Source organism: Phalacrocorax aristotelis, chromosome 4, assembly GCF_949628215.1.
Source record: "Phalacrocorax aristotelis chromosome 4, bGulAri2.1, whole genome shotgun sequence".
Lineage (NCBI taxonomy): Eukaryota > Metazoa > Chordata > Aves > Suliformes > Phalacrocoracidae > Phalacrocorax > Phalacrocorax aristotelis.
The window spans coordinates 81249021-81268836 of record NC_134279.1 but is presented as its reverse complement, the minus strand read 5'-3'; the positions used below and the strand labels follow the sequence as shown (position 1 = coordinate 81268836).

Sequence of the window (19816 nt, the reverse complement as noted above, 5' to 3'; positions counted from 1 at the left end):
ACACCTCTGCCCACAGCATCCTCAGTCAAAGGTAGGGGAGGAAAGCAGCCACGTCCAGGCTGTTGGAGGGAGGGATGAGGCTCAGGAGAAACCCACACAGGGTCCAGACAGGTTTTCAATCACCAGCTATTCCTTGCCTGCCTCCAAGAGTAGCAGGAAAACAAACACAGCGACCAAAGCATCCAGAGCCTCCTCGGAGGACGAGAAAACAGCGACAGATGGGAAAGCGATCAAAACCAATGCATACGGCGCTGGATTTTGTCTCGGCTCATGGGATAAATCTGATTATTTGCAGGCATTAAGTATCTGTGGGTGAGAGCAGGAACCGATTCTGGTAACAGCAAGTGGACTGAATTTCAGCCCTGGTATCCATCAGCTTCCCTGCTCTCGGTACAGCAGTGCTGGGACCCGCTGGGAATGGGGTCTGGGCGTTCAGGTGAGTAAATTCTTAATAGCTCTGGTTAAAAATGGATGCTGGGGTCATTTCACCCTGACTCTTCTCTCACGGCACCTCGGAGGAGCCGAGGAGCACACCAGTGCCTGCTGGATGCCCAGCACAGAGAGGGGAGGGATGGGGATGGGGTGGGGGGGGTGGGATGGCATGGGGTGGGATGGGCATGGGATGAGATGAGATGGGATGGGGATGGGGTAGGATGGGGATGAGATGGGATGGGATAGGATGGGGATGGGAGATGCGAGCCCCGGCACCTGCTGGATGCAGAACTTCCGCACGGTGTAATCCACCAGGACGGTCACGTCCTCCACGGACACACGGATGTTCCCGTATGTCCAGCAGCCCTGATCCGGCCAGTACTGAGCACACTTACACTGTGGGGAGAGAAAATGGGCACAGGTGAGCTCTGGCTCCTTGCAAGCCTGGGACCAGCTCCAAGACGTGCCCACGGGCATGAGATGTGCCGGATTTGGACAAAGCTGGGTTTGATACCAGCCCATGAAGCCTTCTGGCACCTACCTCCTTCCTCTCTTTCAGGTTGGTCACCATGACAATTGTTGCTGTGTTTTGCTCCCAAATCATTCTCCAGAAATCGTTCACGGTTTCTTCCTTTGGTCCTAAGGGTAAGGTAAAAAGACACGTGGTCTTTGGGATCAACCCTTCAAGCACTGAGACTGAAACACAGCATGTGAAGTCACACATGGACTACGCAACACATTTTTTGCCAATAGGTGTCAGCACAGGAGGTGTTTTAATGTCTGGGAATGTCGGCTAACCCAAGGAACGATCCTGTCACACAAAAGCTTGGCTTTTTGGATATGTTTGATGATGAGGAATTCCATTTTTAGCTCAAGAAGGGGAAATCAGACCAATGGAGCATGGAAATGACTTGCCCAAGGTCATCCAGGGAAACCGTGGCCATCACAAGTAGCTCGCCAAAGTCCTGTCCCTGAGCCTTGTGCTTTAACTGCAGGGTCCTGTTTCAATACAGCACAAGAACAGTTACCTGCTGCCTGCCAGACAAGGAGCTGACTCAGCCCAGACCTCCCCAGCCAAGTCTGAGGCTAAGGGTGAGCCAAGAGAATAGCAGAGCCAAAGCTTTACCCCAGCCTGGTATCGCTGACGGACCTGAGCCAGCCTTCCTTCTCCAGCAAGAGCCAGACAAACCAGCAGGCGATGTCCTAACCCACTTGCAAGTCAGGAGTGGAAATGCAAAACACCTCCCGTGGGCAGGTAACTCCCTTTTGCTGACATAACACCACCCGCCCCTGCTGTAAGCGGGCATCTTGGTTTCAGGGCCATGTTTGGACTGGTACAAGGAAAGCAAGAGAGCTGGAGGGTTATGGACAGTGCATGCAAGCCAGTGAGGCGCTGGCTGGGGGCAATCGAGTTTGGGAAGACATGTGATGCTTGTTGCTCTCAATAGCTAAACCACAGAATCTCAGACTGGAGGGGGTTGGAAGGGCCCTCTGGAGCTCATCCCGTCCCACCCCCTGCGGGAGCAGGCACACCCAGAGCAGGGGCACAGGGCCGCGTCCAGGCGGGGGGTGAATGTCTCCAGGGAAGGGACCCCACAGCCCCTCTGGGCAGCCTGTGCCCCTGCTCTGGCACCCGCACAGGGAAGGGGTTTGTCCTCATGTTCAGGTGGAACTTCCCGTGTTCCAGCTTGTGCCCGTGGCCCCTTGGCCTGGCGTTGGGCACCGCTGAAAAGAGCCCGGCCCATCCCCCTGACACCCGCCCTTCAGATATTTATAGGCATTGATGAGATCCGCCCTCAGCCTTCCCTTCTCCAGGCTGAACAGACCCAGGTCTCTCAGCCTTTCCTCACAAGGGAGATGCTCCAGCCCCTGATCCCCTTGGCAGCTCTGCGCTGGGCTTGCTCCAGCAGTTCCCTGTCCTTCTTGAACTGGGGGGCCCAGACCTGGACGCAGCACCCCAGATGTGGCCTCACTGGGGCAGAGCAGAGGGGGAGGAGAACCTCCCTCGCCCTGCTGGCCACACGCCTTTCCATGCACCCCAGGACACCGCTGGCCCCCTTGGCCCCAAGGGCCCAGTGCTGGCTCAGGGTCACCTCGCTGCCCCCCAGCACCCCCAGGGCCTCTCAGCAGAGCCACTCCCCAGCAGGTCTGCAATACTCCTGCCTCCCTTCTGAAGACCACAGTGAAATTTCTCTCCCGGGGCACAAGCCTACGTTACTGTGTGCTGAGGTTTAAAAAGGAGCGGAAATGAAACCAGATCAGCGTGGTGCTTTCCGTAATAGCAAGTTTGGGGAATGTAATTAAGCAGCTCACTGGCACTATTTCCAGAGATACCAACAACCTGCAGCTGTGGGCCAGGGTGGAAGGACAAGGTTCAGGGCAGAAAGGCTTTGACACCCTCCAGCGATTGGTATTGTACAGGTAGGGCTTCTCTTCCTCCCCCAGTGCATCCAGCACTGGTCTTTGACCAGAAGAAGCATTTTGGGAAAAAACTGTGGACGAGCCAAGCCTCCTTTTGGCCAGGGGAGCTCTGCGTGGCACCGTGCCATACTTAGGCTGGTGCAGCTTTGCAGAGCAGAAGGACCCCAGTCGACTGCCGTGAGGGAGAACTACAGGAATAACTGAGTGTTTACCTTGTGCAGCAATGAACTTGTTTTTCTCTTGGTACCCCTACAGAGAAAAGGAGAAAAAGGAAGACAATTGAAAGACCTGTCTTTTTCTAACACAAGAGTCATGAAGTGCAGCTGCATCATTAATAGAGACATCACCTGCTCTGTTGCTCACTCCCCTCTCTGTAGGGGAGGGGCTGGAGCCTCCGAGGGGAGACACAGCTCCAACAGTGGGGTAGAAATAATGGGAAATCCCTGTGCAAAGGGCCCTTGCCCCAGAGCAACACTCCCCACACTCCCGTGAGGCAGGAACAACCCCGCTTGTTGGCACAATGCACTAATGAAGTGGTGCCCAGCGGCCCTTCCGCTGGGATCAGACCCAGCAACCTGAGTGCCATGGGAGAATCAGCGTTAACCGTCGGGAGAAGGGGCTGTTGAACTCACGGGGGTTGATTTGGTGTGTTTCCTAATGGATATTTATTTATTGGTGAAGAAAGGAAAAAGCTTTGTTAGGTCATGCTTTAATTCCTGTGCCTCCATCTCTCTCAAAGTCTCCTGCTTCACATTACCCTTCCAACATATTTGAGCTATAAGTGATAACCTTAAAGGACCCCTCTCCTAGAAGCAGAGCAGGACAATGTTGCTTCTCTTTTAGCTGGATTCCTTGATTTCTGTTTCATCCCCTTCCCACGTCCAGGCCTGCAAGCTGGGAAGTACCGATGATTAAGCAGCCACACCACTCATCAGCCATTAATGAGAAATCCCCAGGCCCTGCAGGAATGGCTCCCAAAGCCCTTCCAAAGCAGCCAGCTCAGATTTGCAGCACCCTGAGGAGTGCGAGTGCTTCTCATCATTTTAGAAGTGGGGAAAAGACAGATGGGAAGAGATGGGGCTGTGGCAAAGCAGCTGAGCAAAGCTACAGCTTGAATTTGAGTTCCAGCCCTCAGCCTCTTACTCCAGCCACGCTCGTCTGGACTCAAGGCGTGGAGCGAAACACAGTGAGCTCTACCACGGCCACACAAAGGTTACGAGATCAAAACCCAGTGTCATATATTGCTCTGTAGGAGCTGGGGAGGTGTTAACGTAGGAGGTGGTCTCTTAGCCATCCTCTCCCAGGCACAAGGCACACCCAACAACGGCCCCACGCTCCTGGCGGGACCAGGCACCGCCGGCCGGGGCGCAGCCGGAGGGGATTTCCCTTTCAAATAACAAAACTCACATTAATGAAGGAGGCGTTGATGTAGTCGGAGTCAGGAACTCCCTCGACAGGAGTCAGGTGAACCCTGGAATGATCATCTGGAGGAAAATGAAAACCTTGCATTAAAAACGACTCCCTCCACGTAGCTGATATCTGGCGTACTGAGAAAGCCAGGTGCTGGAGCAGAGCCCGGGCTCGGTGGCTCCCCCCCCCGCCAAACACCTTTATGTCCCCAAGTTCTTTTTGCTTAAGCCTGGAGAGGTGCTAGGCCTCGCCCAAGGAAGTCTTCCTTCTGCAGAGCGAAGACATTTGAGGAAGCCTGCCGAGGCATCCCGCCACCCCACGCCACCCAGCAAGAGCTGGCCGTTTCAGCATTTCCCATCCATTTAATTTTCCACGGCCTTCCAGCTGCTGGCGGCTCCAGGGAGCTCCTCCTCGTAGGTATTGAAAGCTACGGCAGCTGCAGCCACCCATCTGGGAGGTGAAATGAGCTCAACCATGTCCTTGCCCATCCCAAAAAGAGGAACAGGGATCCCCACCAGCAGCGCTGGCTGTGCCCCTCCCTGCCCAACGTACTCCGATACCTACAGGGCAAAATGTTCACATATCTGTTCTTCTCCTTGTTCTCCTCCTTGGAAGCAGCTTCACACGTGGCCTGTATGGGACACGCTGGGAGAGCCTGCAAGGGAAGAAAAGGGGGTTTTCCATGACGTTTTTACTGACGGCACAGCAGTTACCACAACGCAGCCGTCACGTCGGCGCACACAGCGTCTGAGCATCTCATCGGAGGGTGGTGGCCTTTTGCTGGCCTCCAGCAGGTAGGTGAGCAGCAAACCCTTGTCCACCTGCCCCTTCAGATGTGTCTCCCTCACCCACACCCCTCATCTCCACGCCAGCACCTGCTGTGTGTCCCCACCAAGCCCAAGGTGACCATTAAATAGCCTGGGCTGGACCAGAAAGAGCAAATCCCTTCCAAAATGTATCTGTTGTCTCAGGACCCACGAACACGAGGTGGCAGCAAAGCCTCTGACACCAAACCCACCAGCCCAGCCATCCAGGAGCTCATTTCTGCCCACGGAGGCTCCTGCTGACATTTCCTCTGTTAACAGCGACGCTAACCCAATGAAACCCCCTGCGACAAGCCCCCACCGCCCGAGCACACCCAGTGATGGAGGGAGCACCCGTGCAGGGGGTTATTCTCCATCCCATGGCGCTGAGGACCTTTGGATTGGGGGATGCTGGGGTGACAGGCGACACTGTCCTGGTCACAGCAGGCGGGTTTCACCCTCGAGCAGAAGAGGTGCTTCCCCAGCACTGTTATTCCACATCCTCTTTAAAGAGTGAAGAGGCTGAGAGTGGATTGGAAGTATTTGCCATCCCTCCCTCCAGCTGGCAGGACAGACATGCTTCGGCAACATAAGTCTTCAGGGCAACTGAGTATTTATAACCGGAAAAATCCCCCTCCCTGGGCATTCGTTGTGCCTTTTTAGTTTCATCGAAGCACATCCAGGAAGGATATCAAGTTGTGCAACAGCTGGAGAAAGTCAAGTGGCGTTTATTTACCTTCTCATCATCCTCATATTGCCGTATCGTGCCTTGGACCTACGCCTTAATGTATTCGCAGAAGATGTCTTTGCAGGGCGGGCAACCAGATCGACAGTGGGTTTTCTGTTGTTAATCAGGCAATTCAGCAGCTCCTACGTTCCATGCTGCGATACTCCAGCCTGTATTTAACTCTGTCCCCTGCCCCATTACTGCTCTGCCTATTTCTGTATCACCAAGGCGATAGAGGTTTATGGTTGCACAAGTTGCAGAGCTCAACAACGCCAGGAAGAGGACACAGCCATCTCAGAAGAGATGCTCCAGCATCATGGGATAACCACAATATGTGAATTATCACCGACTGTGGAAGGCCAACTGCTGTCCTATGAACTGCCATCATTCTGTTTCAGGGTTAACAGCTCACTGAAACAGATGGAGTAATTTCTGTTTCCCTGTCGGAGCTCTTGTTTTGGCTGTTTGTAGATTTAAGCCATGAGGATTGGAAGGAAGGAGGCAGTGCCTGGGAGGAAAGCAGCAGGCAGGGAAGCTCTGGAAGTCCCCAGGACATACAGGACACTTCCTGAATGTAGAAAAATGCAACCCCGTAGGGTTAATTGCTAGAAAACCTCTGCTTTCTGTAGCGAACATAAGGGGTAGTGGCTTGCCTGTTGTCACAGCAGGTTTAGGACCAGAATCAGCCTTCCCACCTTGAAGCCCTTTGAGAAGCCTCCGAGGACCGGGCAGACCATCATTCCCTCTGCAGAGCTCCCAGATAAGCTCTTCCAAGCACCGACACAGTTATTTTATCGACTCAGTTACCCCCTGAGTGGATGTGTCGTCCCCAGGGCAGGTACCACTGCACACTGCAGCTCCTCTCTGACCAACAGCCGTTTTGTCCCTGCTCTGCGAAGTGGGACCAGATTTTTCCCTGCTGTGCATCACAAGCCCGACGCCGAGAACAGCCTGTGGGATTTAAGGGCAAGAAGCAAAGGCACTCACGTTGAACTCCTCCCGAAAGAGCTTGTTGTCATCCGCCATCCGGCGGTTGATCTCCTCTTCCAGCTTATCAACGGGCAGCGGCGGGTATTTACGGTTGGTGCTGGGGGAGCGGGCAAGCAGCGGCATGCTCTGAGGCTCTGCAACGACACCCATGCGTCAGATGTGCCCACCCAGCTGCTCCCCGTGCCCAGCACTCACCCATGCCCAGGTGGGCACAGGGACCTCACACACCCTCAGCTGCCTGCTTTGGGGGCCAACTTGCATCCTCACTGTCCCGTATTTTCATCGAATCGTAGAATGGTTTGGGCTGGAAGGGACCTTAAAGATCATCTAGGTCCAACCCTCCTTTCATGGGCAGGGACACCTTCCACTACACCAGGTTACTCAAAGCCCCGTCCAACCTGGCCTTGAACACTACCTACGGGTGATGCTACAACAACACAAAAATTTCTCAGCACCCTGTTGTTGAGCATTACGCTGCTGTAGAGGCAGGATAGGGAAATGAGGACCAAGTCTAAAAACCCCAGGCAACGCTGCAGCCCTGGGGCAGAGGGGCTGGGAAGTGCCCGGCGGAGAAGGCCCCGGGGATGCTGGCTGACAGCCGGCTGGGCATGAGCCAGCAGTGCCCAGGTGGCCAAGGAGGCCACCAGCCCCCGGGCTTGTGTCAGCCCTGGTGTGGCCAGCAGGAGCCGGGCAGGGATGGGGCCCCTGTGCTCGGCCCTGGGGAGGCCCCACCTCGAATGCTGGGCTCAGGTTTGGGCCCCTCGGGACAAGAAGGGCCTGGAGGGGCTGGAGCGTGTCCAGAGAAGGGCAGCGGGGCTGGGGCAGGGTCTGGAGCACAAGTGTGCTGGGGGGCGGCTGAGGGGGCTGGGGGGGTTTAGCCTGGAGAAGAGGGGGCTGAGGGGAGCCCTTCTCGCTCTCTGCAGCTGCCTGAGAGGGGCTGGAGTGAGGGGGGGGTCGGTCTCTGCTCCCAAGTCACCAGTGACAGGACGAGAGGGAACAGCCTCAGGCTGCGTCAGGGGAGGTTTAGATGGGATAGAAGGAAAAATTTATTTACTGAAAGGGTTGTAAAGCACTAGAACAGGCTGCCCAGGGAAGGAGTTGATTCACCATCCCTGGGGGTATTTAAAAGATGTATAGATGTGGCACTTGGGGACATGGTTTAATCTGGTCTTGGCAGTGCTGGGTTGACGGTTGGACTTGATGATCTTAAAGGTCTTTCCAACCTAAATGATTCTATGATTCTAAGTCATCAATACTGGGGGATGAAGACCACCTCGCTTTGAATTCAGACTTCACTCTCCCCCATGTGGAAATTCTGGCACCACCCCCATGACAAAACTCCCAGGTGGACACAGCAAAGGTAGCCGTTGCTTGTGGTTCCTCAGGGAAGCCAAGAAAGGCCACGCGAGGTTATACCAACACAACCGACAGTTTATGAAGTTCACACCTTCACTTACAGCAATGTAAAACTCGGGTAGGGAAGGTCTTAGCTGCCAATGTAAAAAAAACGGTGCTGATTTGAAGTTAGCACTCGCTCTGAAGGTGTTTGGTTTCTGTGGAGGGAGCTCAGGAAAGGGATATGAACCGAGCCCAAGAGGTGGTGGCTCCTCTTCAGCTCTTACTTTGGTGCCTACGTGTGGACAGAGATGCCTGACTTCAGACCATCAACAGGCAGCTCTGGCTCAAAGCCAGAGAATGAGACAAGCTCAGGGACAGAAGAGTTTACCTGTTAGAGCAGGCTTGCACAAGACTTTAAAATTGCATTTCTGCATCTTTAAGAGATCCAAAAAGGTTTTCATCAAGAAAAAACCCAATGTATTCCCTGCTTTCTCAGAAATGTCAGTTCAGTGCCTAGAGGTAGCATATAGATTTGCACAAGAGTTTTAATCAGCCATCATCCTAATTTGAAAGGGTAGAAGCATATTTAATTATTCCCCAAAGACGTGTTTTTCCATAAAAGATTCTCATTTGAGTCAAAGAGATGTTGTGAAAATTCAAGAGGAACATGAGAAGTTTGCACAATTTAATATTAACCCCTTGAGGGCAAATATTTTGTTGCTGAAACGAAAGTTAGGAAACAAATTTTCATTTTATAAAAGTTTGCCAAAATCATGAAAAACAGAGAAAGTTCAGAACAAGAAACAAATAAACATGTAGATAAAAAAATGCTTTCCTACAAATATACGAGGTGGGAGAACAAAGCCGTGGCACCCAGCCACTGAGTCCTCAGGTGCTGTCATTGCACCGGGCTTGGACTGCGACAGTGTCGCATCCACCGGCTTTCCTGGACTTTTACAGAGGTCTGTCTTCTGTGGGATAATATTTATCTGATTCTGGAGTATTTATATTTATTCTGGTGTATAATATTTATATTATTCCCACCAGGAATAATATAAATATACACTCAGAAGCACCTCCACATGCCCTTCCAAGAGCATACTTAAAGAGAACACAATCTTCATGCTCCTTTTTACACATTTCCAGCGAACCACCTCTGCATTGAACCATAGAATCATAGGATGCCCTGAGCTGGGAGGGACCCACAAGGGCCATCGAGCCCAGCTCCTGTCCCTGCACAGGACACCCCAAATTCACACCATGTCTCTGAGGGCCTTGTCCAAGTGCTTCTGGAACATCGCCAGGCTGGTGCCCTGATGCCTCCCTGGGGAGCCTGTGCCAGGGCTCCACCACCCTCTGGGGGAAGGACCTTCTCCTAATGCCCAGCCTAACCCTCCCCTGGCACATCTCCCTGCCATTCCCTCGGGGCCTGGCGTTGGGCACCAGAGAGCAGAGACCAGCCCTGCCCCTCCTCCTGCCCTTGGGAGGGAGCTGCAGAGCACCATGAGGGCTGCCCTCGGCCTCCTCTGCTCCAGGCTGAGCAACCCAAGGGACCTCAGCCGCTCCTCATATGGTTTCCCCTCTAAACCCTTCACCAATTTTGTGGCAAACCAGCAATCGGTGAGCATGTTTCCATTTCTATTCAACCTGGCCAGTAAAAGATGCTACCGGTTGGCTACATGCCCAACAAGTTGCACACATCTCCTTGCTGAGTCGGAAAGACTGGCAAAGGCAGACTGGTTAGCAGACCAACCTGGGTAGCTCTGTGCTGCCCAGCGAGCCACCCCGGAGGGCATAAACCAAACCTGCTTTTGCCACTTCAAGGGTTTTATGACATTTTTTAATTTTTACAATTTTTAGGAGAATTGAGTGTTAGTTCACTAGCTAACTTAGTCCGATTCCAAGCGGGAGAAAAAATAAACACGAAAATATTCCGTTGTTATTCTGAAGAACATTTGCATTGAGCCCTTTTGACCTGAAGAAAGCTTAGTCTTTCTGAGAGATGCATTTTTGCTCCCCGTGTTGCACCAACACCGGCCTCACCTGCATCATCCGTCCGGCCGTTGGACAGTCGAAAGGAGTTGGAGTGACTCCCTGCTTGCTTGTATTTCTTGAACCTACCAAAGACAAAGGAGTGGAGAATGTCAGTAGACACACGCCAAGAAGCCCAGGTTACCTTCTGGATGAGAGATGCAGCCATGAAAAGCTTTCCTCGCTTTCTTAAGCCTTGATGAACTCGCTGGTGGGCCCAAGAGGCTACGGGACCTCAAAAATCCTGCCTATAGGGCTAACTTTTAACTGACTGTGTCTGCAAGGGCTGCAGGAGACCAGAGCCAGGTGAAAGCCAGGAGGAGACGCTTTAAGGCTGCTTTTTATGGAGGACACCCCAAGGAGTTCCTGCTCCATGAGCCGATTCAGCAAAGCACATAAACCCCAGGCTGATCTGTCCTGCAGCAAAGCCCTTTTCCATGTGCTTTTAACTTGAAGCAGATGCTTACGCTCCGTTTGCCCGAAGTTCAGGGTTTTGCTGAATCACTGGGTGGGCGGTGGCGAACAGAAACCCTTTTTTTAAGGGCTGGAAGCCAGGTGGGGAGGACTCAAACGCTGCTGCTGCTGAACTCCTGAGGCAAAACTCTCATCAGGTTCACCGCTGCGAGGGCAGGGCCGGAGCCAGGAAACGAGGGGAATTTTTCCACCGCTACGGAAATTGTTTTTACTTTTTTCTTTTTTTTAACTTATTTAATCACCGAAATGGTGAGTAAATTAAAATGTTTACTGCAGGTAGATAAACACCCTCTTCTAGCTGAGGAGATATGTACTCAGGAGGTGGGAATGCTATGTCCAAGCCCAGGTGCTTGGATTTTTTAAAAACGGACCTAAAAATGCTATGTTACGTTATAGTTCCAGCTACAGCATCACCTACCGCTCCTAACAAGCTACGGTCGTGTGCCACCTCGCCGCAGAAGATGCGCAGAGCTCCGGTACCCAAGACACACCTCGGCTCTGGATGTCGGATCACGCTCAATATCAGGATGGGAATCCGGGAATTAAACACCCGGTTACACATGCAAAGGACTTTCCAGCTGGAGCGCGGCGTTCAGCTTCCCTGGATTACTCAGTCCAACACCCTTAGCCTTGCAAGGAAACCTTCCCTGCTTTTTAACTGCACTGACAGGACTTCAGTTTAATCTGTCCTACTGAATATGCCAGTCTCAATAGCTGAACAGGCATTACCCCACACGAGGATCAGCTTTACAGAGAAAGGAATAATCATAATTTACTAGAGAGCCCTGAACATCATTTTCATTATCCTTACAGGTTCCGTTTTAAAACACCGGCTGTGTCATCCTTTAGCTTAGGAAACAGCACAAACGGCTTATGCCTGTTCATTCAGTAATTAATTTCTGTCAAACAAGGGAAGTCAGCGTTAAAGCAGCTCTTACCTTAACATGTACAGCACGATAATAATAAATACTATAACTAGAAGGGAAGACAGGGCCACCATCACAGCTATAATCGGAGTCTCATCTGCAACGGGAAAAGAAAATGTGGTTATCAATGATGAAAAACAGCCAGCACCACCATTTAACAATTTCTGCTTGCAAAATAATAATAGAAACCAAAATAAAAATCACAATAATAATAATAATAATAATAATAATAATAATAATAATAATAATAATGGTGCTGAGTAAGGTTATGTTTGTCTGGAGGACAGAGGGGACAGACCCACGACCTGAGCGAGCACCATGTATCTCAGATACTCCGAGGTTAGATTAAAACCTGGAACCACTATTCAAAGCCCCTCACGCTTCTCCAAGAGTAGTTCGTTGCGAAACTGTGACCTTGCAGATGAAAACAGCATTTGAGAAAGTTGCGAGTGGGCTATTTTAGGGGTTTCTTCTGCACAAGTGAACGTGCCCACGGGGGCCTGCCAGCCACTGGTAGAAGTTTGCTCTGTCACCTGGGGACCTGCAAGGTCTTCTGCCTGAGAGGTAAGGACCCATACAAGAAGTTACGACCCCTTGTAAGACCCCACAGGTACTATGTTTGTAAAACAGTCATGACTTTGCTTCCCATTCTGTGTCGAACAGGACAAGAGGGCGATGCTTCACGCTGCTCCTGGGCTCTGAACCCCTTCAGGCTGAGCTTCGCTGGAGAGGCTCAGGGCCACCGAGCTGCTCGTCATCTGCCTGGCTCATCGCAGAGGTGGCCCTTCTGGGCCTTCCTTCCTCCCTCCCTGGAAATAGGGTGTTTAGAGAGGAGGTGGTGTTAGACAACCCATCGTGCATGCTCTGTGCGGCAAGCCCACCGAGTATGAACTCGTTTGGCTCGCTTCGTTGTTGGGTCCCTTGCAGGCGCTTCTCAAGGGGACATACCACACAATTCCTGTGCAAACACACTTAGATTAGGCACATCTGAAACGTTCCCATCCTCTGGGACCCGCAAGAGGCTGTTTTTTTAAAACAAGCTATTGGTATCTTGGCCCAGAGGTCAGTGAAACAGTGGTCGGCGCAAGCAAATTACCCAGATGGGGTTGGAAGCCAAGCAACGCTCACCAGATAGGAAAATGTCCCTGAAGGGTGTCTTTTTCAGATAAATGTGGACGCAGGCGACGCCAGCTGGGGGTAGTTTCATTTTCCATCAGCTCGCTCAATCTGTATGGGCCACCGCACTGTGTCTACACACCTCAGCCCCCTGAGACTGCAGGGCTTGGACCCCCTTTCCACCTTCTGTGCATCCATTCCCCTGCCAGGGCAGAGTCCCGCTCCGTGTGCCTCAGCAATCTCAACCCGCAGATTTTCTTAGGTGGGATTTATTTTGTCCATCGCTGACTCCTGAGCTACCATGGGGCGCTCTGGTTGTATTTCTGCTTTTGTCCTCCTGTGGTTGTGAGGTCTAGAAATGTTATTCTGACCAGAAGATACGATTTTTGGGTAATGGTTTGAAGGCAATGACCTGGTATGGCAACTAAAACCAGGAAATCCTCCCGGACTTGCATGGCTTTGTTCTTCCCATCCACTGGCCTCGTGTGTCGGCACCTCTCCCAGCCCAGCAGCACGAAGCCACGGAATTTATTGGTAGGCATTTCTGCCTCCTGCACACTCGGTAGCTGCTTAAGCCTTAGCACGACCCACTGCAAGGCTTTCCAAAAACAAGACCAGGAAGGTCTTGGGTTGGTCAGGCCCTGGCACAGGCTGCCCAGAGAGGTGGGGGAGTCACCGTCCCTGGGGGGGTTCAAACACCGTGCAGACGTGGCACTTGGGGACATGGTTTAGGAGGCCTGGGGGTGTTGGGTTGGCTGTTGGACTTGCTGATCCTAGAGGTCTTTTCCAGCTTTAATGATTCTGTGATTCTATGAAGGCAAAGCAGCCACAGAGCATCTTAGCCCAATCGCAGCCAGCCCTTGCCTCCCCCTAACGTGCTTCTCCTTGAGACCCCTGACCGTAACCATCACCGCCATCCTGGCTGGTGGAGGGGAAGGTGACAAAACCCACAGCGCTATGCCCCCACTATGCATCGTTGGACCATTTCTCCAGCCTCGGATGGAGCTAAGCTCAGTTTAACTGGTGCTGAGCCAGGCAGCAGCCGCTGCGGCAGCGCCGGTTGGCAGGAGTCATGATTTATGGGCAGGGGTGCCTCTGGCAGCAGGATGCAGGGAGCCTGGGGTTGGTTTTTTTCTTTGCAACCGTTCTTTCGACACATCTGGCTGGATGAGTTAGAGCTTTTCCACTGTGGCCGCTAACGGCCGGCGCGCTGCCCAGCCCACCCAGCAAAGCCCAGGCAGGAAACAAGCTGGAGGGTCCTTCCCCACCCAGCGCTGGCGAGTGGTACCAACCCCCCTGTAGCTCCCGACCCCTTGAGCCTTGGCCTCACAGGTTTCACCCCTGCAGTTCACTCAGAGAAGGGACGAGGACTCAATCGTCTGCTTCCACAGACCTGCAGTGCAGGGGCACCAGCCGGTCCGGAGCCTGGGATTCTTAAATCTTGTCCTACCACCTCTCAGGAGCCAGAAAACCACCTTGTGATGCTCAAGATCACAATGCCAAATGTAGGTAGAGTTGCTGTATATGCTGTCCCCTATACATCACCCAGACCTGGGCGCAGCCGCCTGGCAGAGCGGGACAGGGCTGAGCAGCCCTCCTTGCTCATTGCTGTCATCTCCTGCCCACAAAACTTGAGTCGAATAGAGCAGACAAGAAACTACGGGATCATAAGCAAAAAAATGGGGGTAAAAGAAATGGAAGCAAAGACATAGGGTCAATATTTCTAAAACAACCACCCCCAGCACATGAGATGCAGAGCTCCTGGAAAAGCAAATCCTGCACAGTGGTTGCAGAGGGGGAGCCGAGCAGGAGCAAGAGTTTTAATCCTGTCTCTTGGATCCCAAGCAAAGTTTAAATCACAGGCCAGCTACATCCCCTGCAAACATCACCAAGAGCCTCCAGGAGCGGATCCGTGATGCAAACTCTGTTTTCCTGCAGTATTTCCTTCCTGGTCTTATCTGGGAGGTGGAAGAAGAAGCCACACCAGACACTGCGTCTCAGGATGAACCAGTGACTGCATTCACAAAACACCTTAAACTACTCCCTCGGGACCGCTTTGCACCCATGCACCTGCTTTGCTCGGCCAGACTGCCATTGTGTGCCGCTGGGCACAGTGGTCCTCCAGCCCCATCTCCTCCCAGGTGTGACCGTGGCAGCGGGGAGCGTTGGGAGAGGTATGCAACAGGCACAGCAACACTTCAAAGCCAGAGGATCCTTCTGAGCTTGAGGTCTCTCTGCTGTTTTCTGTCCATCCTGGTGGGATGCAGATGCATTATTTCAACCTGTCCATAGGGAATCAGGAGAATGTATGTTGCCTTCTTTCTTTAAACCATGCCTGGATGCCTTTCTGGAAGGTAGGCATGGCCCCTTCTGTGCCCATGTGAACATCATGAGGTTCAACAAGGCCAAGGGCAAGGTCCTGCCCCTGGGCCGGGGCAGCCCCCGGTATCAGAACAGGCTGGGGGGTGGGGGGACTGGGAGCAGCCCTGCGGAGAAGGACTTGGGGGTGCTGGGGGTGAAGAGCTGGGCACGAGCCGGCGATGTGCGCTCGCAGCCCAGACACCCAACCGTGCCCTGGGCTGCATCCCCAGCAGCGCGGGCAGCAGGGCGAGGGAGGGGGTCCTGCCTCTCTGCCCCGCTCTGGGAGACCCCCCTGCAGTGCCGCCTCCAGCTCGGGGCTCCTCAGCACGGGAAGGACACGGGGCTGTTGGAGCGGGGCCAGAGGGGGCACAGAAATGCTCCGAGGGCTGGAGCCCCTCTGCTGCGAGGCCGGGCTGGGAGAGTTGGGGTGGTTCAGCCTGGGGAAGAGAAGGCTGCGGGGAGACCTTATTGGGGCCTTCCAGTACCTGAAGGGGGACTTACATACAGGAAGGCTGGGGGCAACCTCTTTAGCAAGGCCTGTTGTGACAGGACAAGGGGTGATGGTTTGAAACTAAAGGAGCGTAGATTTAGGCTGGATATAAGGAAGAAATTTTTTTACAATGAGGGTGGTGAATCCCTGGCCCTGGTTGCCCCGAGAGGTGGTCGATGCCCCATCCCTGGAAACACCCAAGGCCAGGCTGGACGGGGCTCTGAGCGACCTGATCTGGTTGGGGGTGTCCCTGCTCACGGCAGGGGGTTGGGCTGGATGGCCTCTAAAGGTCCTTTTCAACCCAAACCATTCTGTGATTCTATGGTGCACCACCAGGCGATCCTTTCAGGAGGCAGCACACCAGGGAGGCATTCGTGTCTCTCCCGCCAAGGACCAGGGTTTTCTGCTTACTGACATGAGTGCTTTATCTGAAATAGCAACTCTAGGCAGGGAGCAGGAGAAGGCAGGGCACTTCTTATCCCCACTGCCCCACCGGAAAGGGATCTGTCTTGCTGATACGTCCCCGTCTCAGGCGTGGAGCTTGTGCCCGGAGCACGGCATCACCCCTTGAACAGGTAGTCATAAATACCTGTGCAGCTTTGCTCTCCTTCCCCTGGGGAAAGCAGGCTTTAGCAAGTCTGCCAAGGACGCCTGAGTTAGCCTTTCCCTTCCAGACTTGCAAAGGATTAAACCGTCTCGTTAGCAGCCGTAGCTCAAAAAGAGCTTACAGATGCCCTAAAAGGCCACAGTCGCTAAAAGTGGATGGGGAAGGATTTGGAGATACTGCGAGAGTTGGGTGCTGCTGGGAAAGGCAAGCCACTAATTTCCATCAGTCTGACTTCAGGAAAAATCTCCTTCTGATCCCAAAATCAGACGACCAGGGTGAGCAGAGCCACCTGCAAACATCCTCCCATGCTGCCCCGCTCGGCACCGACGCTCCAGCACCTGACAGCCCCAAAGCTTGAAGAGATCTTGTCTGCCAAGCCGATCTGGGAGGGGGCTGGAAATAAAAGGGCTTTCTTGTTTCCTGAAAGAGTCGTAAATCATCAGTTGTCAAAGCGAACTTGGTGGCTGAGATACGCCGCGGTGGGTGGTTTCACGTGCTAGTACGAGCGGCAGCAATAAGAGGCAGAAGATTTTCACTGATTTGCATAAAAAGTAGTTTTCTGCTCCTCATCTTCAAAATAACCCTCACTCAACATTTTGTTAGGAAAGCTTTTAATTTTGCAATATCATTGCAAATATCCCCTCAGAATAATTCTCCAAGTCACAGGACTTGGAAAATAGTAATTACTTGATTAATAATAACAACAGTAATATTAATATTAGCAATATTAATATCATTAGGAAGTCACATTTTCTCCCCATTTTTCATTTCTGTGCTCTCAGGAGCGGGGATGAACAACAGCAGAGGTAGCACAAAACACCAGCTAAGCCACGCCAGGGCCAAGGGAATTACGCAGAATATTTCTACACCACCTTAACAGTTATTTAAAATTAATTCCATGGACCTGCGCCCCTTTTATTTCCTCTCCGCAAATACGCACCGACAGTAACTATCGCAGAGCATCCGTCTCATCCCCATGACCATCCGTGGGACGGCGCGGGTTTGTCACACCGAGCGGCACCAAGCGGATTGCCGCGGAGTTTACAAAGCCGAAACACCCATCAGAGCAATGGTGAAAACACACAGAGGAAGCGTGCTTCTATAGGAAGCAACCGGACCGGCTGTACCTCCGCTCTGCCCGCTCCCCTACGGCTAAAGCTGTGAGTAATTGCAAATATTCTGGTAGTGATGCCAGTTCTCAGAATGGAGAGGTGGAAAAATGTGCCTAAGTGCTATTATGTCACAAGAAATGGATGTGTGCTACTGCTTGCCAACAGAATTAAGGAGAATAATAATTATTCACATCATGTGCAGAATGGGTCTGGATCAAATAGGGTAAGTCACAGTCAATAAAGACAATTCTTAAGCAAAGAAAAGGAGGAAATTTCTTGAATGGCTTCTTAGGCCTTGGTCATCCAACTCTAGGGATGGTAACGCTGGTATTTTCAGCAGGATCTCGTCGTATCTAACAGGACTTGTACAAATTGCTACAGAATTGTTCAATTCTGAAAAGATGAGCCCAACACAAATGAAGACACCCCCGTGTCGCCAGCTCTTCTAAAGAGCTTGATGGGCTTTGTAGAAGCGAGTTTGCAAGCGTGTCATCAAGAGAGCTATCTAAGAGCAGAATACCTCTGGAAATGTTTTTACTGAGGGTTTGACTAAAGAGCAATGAAATATAAAATTCTTACCTCTTCTGTCAGAGTTGCCTGTAGAAAAAGAAAACAAAAGTCTCTTAGCAACAAAGGAATATACATTTTAATAAGTCAGGAAGGATCAAAGACCAAGACAGTAACAAATTTAGTAACTCTCATCATCTTCTTGTAAATCTTCCCTTCAAAAGACGGGCTACAAAGCTGGGATGTTAAAATGAATTTCAGCCTTCACTTGGTAAGACGTAAGAAGGAACAAAGCCCAACTTTCTATCAGCAGAGCAGGGAGCCGAAGCTATAAGGTCAATAAACACAATGTACTGCTCATCATTGGTAACAGTCTGTTTAACCCTATAACCAGCAAGTCGCTGCTGTAATTCATTATCACTTAAGTACTAAGCGATAACACTCGGGCATGATTTTAAGAGTGGCTGAGCCAAGAGTTCAATTAAGAGCAGCTGGGCTCAGGGATGGGGCTGATGAGCATCCAGGGAAAGCCTCTACCTGCTCTTTCGGATGTCCCATAGGCACCCCGTGCCCTTGTTTTACCTGTGAAGAGCCGCAGCACGGGGTTGAGGACAATCTGGGTAGGTTTGGAGAAGCAGGAACCGCCTGTACAACACGTAATTCGTGCAGCCCTTCCCTCTCTTGAGCACCACTTAATTTCTCCATGACCAATATCCAAATTTCCCATTCAGATTAATGGCAAGGGCAGCCCTAAAACTAATTTTGCTCCTTGACAAAATAATTTAAAGAAAGAAAGAACCAGGTTTGTTCATTTGTTCTCGGGACCGACATCAAGTGAGAAGCCACACCTGGCTTTGACGGTGCCATAGCGTACACCAAGGGAGTTCACCAAAACCAGGAACCCAAGTCATAAAAAAAGTAGTGAAGACACAAAAATGATCAATTAAGTCCCTCACTACCAGACATCAGATTACAAAATCCAGATCTTCGCAGTACTTAAGGCTTTTACCTCCATCACTCCCATTCGAAGGCCACGCTTATTCCGAACTTGCACAGGGCATGTATTAAGGTTACTCTGGACTCCTTCACTCTGCAAAACCCCTTTGTGTTTGAAAGGAAACTGGATGAGTTCAGGGATGGCAGGACACTAAGGAACTTGGGTTGTGAACTTCCTTCAGCTGCATCCCTTCCTTCGTCAGTAGCAAAGACAACTTCACGGCAGCTTCACGGGCTGCGGTTTCCAGAGACGCCCAGAGGGAGAGGGTGCACACATCTCACTGATGTGAGGAGGAGATTAGATACCCAACACCCGATATCCCTTGAGGAATTTATTCTTAAGGGACATACACTTGACATCTCCCACATTAACTCCAGTATTCTCTTTTTTCAGTCTTTTCTACCCCACCACCAAGTTACCCATCCCATTCTTCCACTGAATCTGGCACTGCCAAGGTTTTCACTACAACCTTTCGCAGGCACTGCTACGTAACTGTTGCAGCTCAGAGGCACGCAGAATCAAACTGGGTCTCAAACAATGCAGCAATGGGCAAACTGTGGCTGAAGAATCACAGATCAGCTAAGATTTCTGGTTACCTCGGCCTCTTTTTGCCATTTTTGTTCTTAACCTCCACTGAGCAGCCAAACCCTACATTCTTAGGGGCCACTTTTACAATGTGCCAAGCAGGACAGCAACAGAGACAACTCTTGCTCACCCAGAAATTTCAGAGATCAAAGTAGCCCAAGTAATGGGGAAAAACAGATAATGTAAGTGTGGAATCACAGAACGGTTTGGGTTGGGAGGGACCTTTAGAGGCCATCCAGTCCAACCGCCTGCAGTGAGCAGGGACATCCCCAATCAGATCAGGTCGCTCAGAGCCCCGTCCAACCTGACCCTGAATGTTTCCAGGATGGCGCATCCACCCCACCATTGGATGGGCCAGAAAATGCAGGACTGAGACACCCAGTGCATGGAAAGCCTTGCTCAACAAGTGCTGCTCCTGACACTTGTCATGGTAGAGACAGCACCTTCAGAGGGTTTATCAGATCATGTGTGGCTTGTGGCTGCAAGCAG

The 19816-nt window shown here is 51.8% G+C and overlaps 1 protein-coding gene across 4 annotated transcripts in view; it reads right to left on the bottom strand.

Annotated features, from left to right (window-relative positions):
• PTPRA (protein tyrosine phosphatase receptor type A) overlaps positions 1-19816 on the bottom strand; it is a 133967-nt gene that overhangs the window by 8847 nt on the left and 105304 nt on the right. For 3 of the 4 annotated variants that reach the window (XM_075092218.1, XM_075092220.1, XM_075092221.1), the window contains 9 exons: positions 17818-17835; positions 11565-11649; positions 10165-10238; positions 6781-6917; positions 4828-4918; positions 4261-4337; positions 3066-3102; positions 974-1071; positions 709-828 (listed from right to left, as the gene is read on the bottom strand). In XM_075092218.1, coding sequence (XP_074948319.1) covers positions 709-828; positions 974-1071; positions 3066-3102; positions 4261-4337; positions 4828-4918; positions 6781-6917; positions 10165-10238; positions 11565-11649; positions 17818-17835 — 737 coding nt within the window. The remainder of the gene's footprint in view (positions 1-708; positions 829-973; positions 1072-3065; positions 3103-4260; positions 4338-4827; positions 4919-6780; positions 6918-10164; positions 10239-11564; positions 11650-17817; positions 17836-19816) is intronic. The other variant, XM_075092219.1, reaches the window with a different exon arrangement.